Source organism: Haliotis rubra, unplaced genomic scaffold (assembly GCF_003918875.1).
Source record: "Haliotis rubra isolate DU_JTF1 unplaced genomic scaffold, ASM391887v1 Scf1372, whole genome shotgun sequence".
Classification (NCBI taxonomy): Eukaryota; Metazoa; Mollusca; class Gastropoda; order Lepetellida; family Haliotidae; genus Haliotis; species Haliotis rubra.
In genome coordinates, this window is record NW_025765306.1 from 188101 (window position 1) to 193307 (window position 5207).

General features: G+C 36.0%; 1 protein-coding gene across 1 annotated transcript; it reads right to left on the bottom strand.

Moving 5' to 3' along the window:
• Positions 1 to 361: 361 nt before the first annotated feature.
• On the bottom strand, positions 362 to 4215 carry LOC124268354. Its single transcript, XM_046703329.1, has 4 exons — positions 4086 to 4215; positions 3644 to 3865; positions 1526 to 1562; positions 362 to 886 (listed from the first exon to the last, which is right to left on the bottom strand). The coding sequence occupies exons 1-4, from the start codon at positions 4190 to 4192 to the stop codon at positions 362 to 364; spliced, it is 891 nt and encodes a 296-aa protein (XP_046559285.1). The 5' UTR covers positions 4193 to 4215.
• Between the last annotated feature and the right edge of the window lie 992 nt (positions 4216 to 5207).

The following is a 5207-nucleotide window of genomic DNA, read 5'->3' on the forward strand; positions in this document are numbered from 1 at the left end:
GGTGCAAACATATGGAGGTTTTACATGTTTTCAGCTACTTCCTTCAGTAGAGGGGCTTGAAGATTTATGAGTGCACAGCACACTTGAAAGATTTTTGTTGAGATGGGTCTATATGTTGCTGGCACATGGTTTAGTATATCAAAGTTTTGATGCGTTCATTTGCTCTTTCTACATGTGGTACAGCGGCTCTTGCCACCTTGTAACAAATTTGTGCCTCCTCCTTGGTAAATTGTGATTTTCCTGAAAGGAATGGTGGTATATTTACATGAACTCCTTTGAGGCAGCAAGTCATGTATTGTAAAACCCTTGTCTGTAAGTGATTAGGTCGCCAGCTTCAAATTTGTTTGCAAGGTGACAGTGCCTAACTATTGCCACATCTGAAACCTAACCCAGGATATAGTTTGGATGAAAATGTCAGGGCTCCATTTGGGGCTACAGCAGTCACTGCTTTCACAGTGTGCCTAGATTTATAATTGCTGTAAGCTCTGGTTTGTTCGTCGAGCTGATTTGGAATGTCTTGTGACATTTCTACAGCATCAACCGATGCTCGGGCACTGCCAAACTCTTCAAATGATTTTGGCATTGACCCTTTGCACTTCATTTGTGATGGCATTGATATATCTATCATGCCGGCAAACAATAACTCATGCAAAACATGAATCAATGTGTTAAAAATGTTTGACACAGTGGCCCTGCTAACATTAAACCGCTGTGCCAAGTCTAGATCTTTACTGTTAAGTGTCAATTTCATTAGCGTGAGCAGAAGCTGATCCTGCAAACTGATGCTACTTGGCTTCCAGCCAGCATAGTAGTTCAAACCAAACCTCCCGATGGTGTCAGACAGAATGACAAAGATGTCATAAGGTATGCTGGTGTACAACAGCATCTGTAACAGATCAATTTTTCCTTTGTTTTAATATTCATATTTATCAAGTTTTTAAGTAAAAAGTTTGCTTATAGATCAGCCATAACAAAAGTGATCATTTTAATTAGAAGGTAAAGCCACTCTGTTTTCAATTTTGCAGTCCTTTATCGCTGATTTAAGAGTGCTATATGTTATTTAAAAACCGAACGCATTAGCATTACAGATGATCTCTCTTGTCCAGTGCATAGAGTGCTTCAAACTAGTCCATGATTACACAATGCCATGTAGAAAGTGGTCAGATGTAATCGTATGTTATATTTAGATAACACTTTCAGTAAAATACAAAAATTACTTTTTTGGGGTTGAGTCCCATCCTGATTCGAACCCACACCCTCGAGTCAGGCACCAAATGCATTGAGCATACAAAGTCAGCACTAACCCACTCCAGCCACTGGAAGTCGTGGGTTAGCGGGTTAGGCGGGTTGACTTTGTGTGCTGGCTATTTGGTGCCTGATTTTGAGGGTGTGGGTTCGAACTCGGATGGGACTCAACCCAAAAATGTACTAGATTTGTAATTTCTTTACTAAGAAAGTGTAATCCCAAATATAACATACGTTTCAACCTAGTCGTTCTGAAAAAGGAATGTTTTATGATTGATACCTTTTCCTCATTTTCTTTGATGTCATCAATAGAAAAGCTGAAGTCAACTTTGGCGCAGTTGTTGGAGGTCATTTTCAAGGGAAACGAGCATCATGTTTAAGCTTTGTAATCGCTGTGTTGAGAAGTGTGTTGAGCTTGATGCAGTTAGGGTTTGCATGTTATTGCATGCACTCCATGCTCGTTTTCAACCTGTGATTAGATGGATTTTGAATGTTAAGTGAGAAATAGTAGGGAAATATTAACAAAAATCTTTATTGTTTCTTTGTCATTTTAAATCAACTATTATTTTCCTCCATATTTTCATACTGATTCAAATGGCAGCTTACATGATAGTCTGCTTGTGCAATTTCTGTTTCAGCTTGCTGTTGATTTTCACTAGATTTGGTTGCCATGTGCATTGCGTCCTGCTGCCTTCTAGTTCTGAGGAAAAAAAATCTGTGTTTTAGTGGCTTAATTGTGGCTAAAGTTAATATGTGAATACTGTCATTATCTTATATTTGTGGTTTGAAAATGTTTCAGACTGACAAGATTGTATGAAATGAATTATTGATTAATTTGTGATACCATGTCATTTTGCAGACTTCAGTTTACAGATACAAGGGCAAATTTTAGTTACTAAAATAGTGTGTGTTTTTTAAATTTTAATTTTTTTATTCATTCAAAATCAGTAGATACAAGTATACAAAGTGCATGATGCAACAACACTTGTACAAATAAGAACAGAAATTCATATGGGTTGGCATTACACATATTGGGATCTTCATTAGGCTGGGAATGTGTGCATTAGAGATGACCATTTTCTGTCAAATTGTAATATGTTTTGATTCTTCCTGGCAATAAACTTTTCTGTCTTGAAAATACCACTCAATATTTTTACAAATGTATCCAGTGATAACTTATTTTTTTTTATACTTGATATATGGATATATTTTTTACTGGCAAGAAGTATGTGATTCATAAGATCGTTATTATATCCGCCAATTAAGACTGTATATTTTGTCAGGGTAAAATTTTCTGATGATTTATCTTCAATATATTCTTTCAGTTTCAGCCAGAACGTTTTCACACACTCACATTCCCAATAAACATGTATCAAATTTTCTGACAGTAAATTACAAAATGAGCAAAGTTCATCATCTACTAACTTCATTCTTAATAATTCTTTCTTTGTGTAGACAATATTGTGGATAAATTTAAACTGGAAGTCAATCAATTTAGTATCTTTTTTGTACATCTTCTATATTTTCTAAAAATATCTTGCCATGGAATTGCAATATCAAAGATATTTTGCCATTTTTCACATGTTGAAGGTAGGTTTTCAGTAGTTATAAGTTTATCATAGAAATATCTGGATCTCTTTGGTGCTGAAAGTAAATCTGTCAGTGATGTGTTAAGATAATGATTATGTACAATCAATAAATTCTTTCTTATAGTTTCTATAGTTTGAAGTTGTAATATTTTTATATTAACCTCATGTATTATTATAACCATTACACTGATGTTCTTGGACATGTTTGACTCTTTTGAAAGTACAAAAATATGAACCATGAATTGTTTCATTTCCATGAATATCTTTGTGTATTGCCTAAGGCTGTAACGATTAACTCGCGATATTCGTGAATCAACCGTAGCCCTTTTTATGAATTCAATTTGCTATTCGTGGTCTTAAGAACCTAATATTCATGAATATTTACAATTTTTATAAGGAGTGTGTTTTGCTTGAACCCTAAGTCCTTTTTCAAAACGGGATATGCAAGAATGCAATATGTACTAGCCTTGTAGTAGCCCAAGTCATGTTAGTTTGCCAAGGCTGCACATGTTACTGTCAACTGTAACTATTACATACAAAATTTGAGTGTCATGAGATGACTGGTTATTGCTGAGACAAATTAACACTGTCAACATTGGCATTCAATATTGTGCATAAGTCATTTAACTACAATATTGTATTCATGAATAATTATTTGTATTCGTTACATCGCTCCTCATTGTAAATAAAAAAGTTGTTCATCCATATAATTTATCCTTACCACTATTTGTTTCAACAGTTTATTATTAAACTAAATAATGTGTTTAGCATGAAAAGCAGCATGAAGTGAGAAAACGTATTAACTGTACCTATACTGTAATAAACTTAGCTGAAGAAAAGGAACTGTTTTGTTTTGTTTCCTCAGTGAGCACACTCCGGATACAACAAACCTTTTCGGTGTAAGATCCTCAAACTGGAAAAGCTTGCCCTCATTGTGAGGAAAGAGGGTAGGGTTGGTGCTTTTATCACCATTCTGAAAATGACAGGAGCAAATTCTGTCATTTTCAGATGATGGACATCTGTCTAGTCGCCTGAAACATGAAATTTTAAGCAGTTCATAGTTAAGATAATTCACATCATATGATGTGGTGTTTAGAATTACTAACACATGTGTATTGTGAGAGGAAGAGTTAGTTTATGCACTGAGAACAGGGGTCCGATGGACGTGATGGACGTAGTTTGAACATATATCGATACACGCCACTTACGGTACTCTCTTTACTTTATTTTGTATAGTCTTAGGCGAACTACCTTGATAAACGTCCCCATAAACTTCTCTTTTCCTTCGGAAACCGATAAAAATTACATGATTCACGACCACTTCGGTGATTGCAGCCAAACACGAAACATATAACCATGTTTGCCAGACGTCAAACTGCTGTCAAATCGAGAGACTAGGATGTTGTCTATAGCATTTTATGTGTCGCATAGCTAGCTGCGCATTGAGGTACTGGAGCTGGTTTAAGCTTGTCACCGGAAGTTCGTAACCGGAAGTACAACAGAACGAGACTTACGGGCCCTATTGAATTTCAAAAATAACATATTCATGATCACTCATATCAGTTTTACATGAAATCGCTAAGTAAAATTCTGAAACGTTGCCGATGAATCTAGAATCGGTTTGGATGTTTTCGAAAATGCACTTACACGAACGCCGTAGAGCGCTTTCCGCCATATTGGATAGTGTTTACAAATCACGTTTCGCGAAGGCCGGTATTGAGACGCATATTACATCACGTATATTTCTATATATTCACCTTCGAAAATGCATCAATAAACTCCCCATACATTTTAGACTCAAACTGCAAAGTGGTCTTTGTCACCAATGCCAACCGTCTAGATAAAATGAGACGAAACATATTATGTGAAACGAACGCTGTGCCTCGAAAGACTGCGCTGGTCTCGAAATGTAAACAAAGACAAAAACCTATTTTACACTGTGTAGCATTTTCTGAAATTTTCCAACATTCATCCGTCTATTCATTGCTTGCAATGGCTCAATACCTTTGGAATATTCATGGAAAGAGTATCGTAGCAAGAAATAGGAAATTATAAATAGATACAATGCAATGATTTGATAATTCATAAGAAATTGTCAAAGTTTTCCCGTGCAGCGTGACGCCATGACTGACGGAAAATCACGCAGAACGACAACGGTAATTATCTGGATTTCTGTCTGTTTCTCTTACTTTTAGTGAAACGATAAAACATGTAACAATACACAGATAGTCAGAATCATTCTGATTACTTACATCTCATATTTATGGACAAACGATCCCCGAATCAATGGAAGGGTCCTCGCAAAATCCTGTGTACCCTTGTCAGCAAAGCCGCCATTTTGTAAGAAATCGGTCAGCGGTAGTGATGTCATAC

Bases quoted from the DNA above. Each gene is read 5' to 3' on its own strand.
- LOC124268354 (XM_046703329.1), bottom strand. From the start codon at position 4,192: ATGGTTATATGTTTCGTGTTTGGCTGCAATCACCGAAGTGGTCGTGAA. The intron at 3,866-4,085 runs GTAGTTCGCCTA...TTCATGTTTCAG, and splicing joins TTATGGGGACGTTTATCAAG to GCGACTAGACAGATGTCCAT. The intron at 887-1,525 runs GTATCAATCATA...GATCTGTTACAG, and splicing joins TCAAAGAAAATGAGGAAAAG to ATGCTGTTGTACACCAGCAT.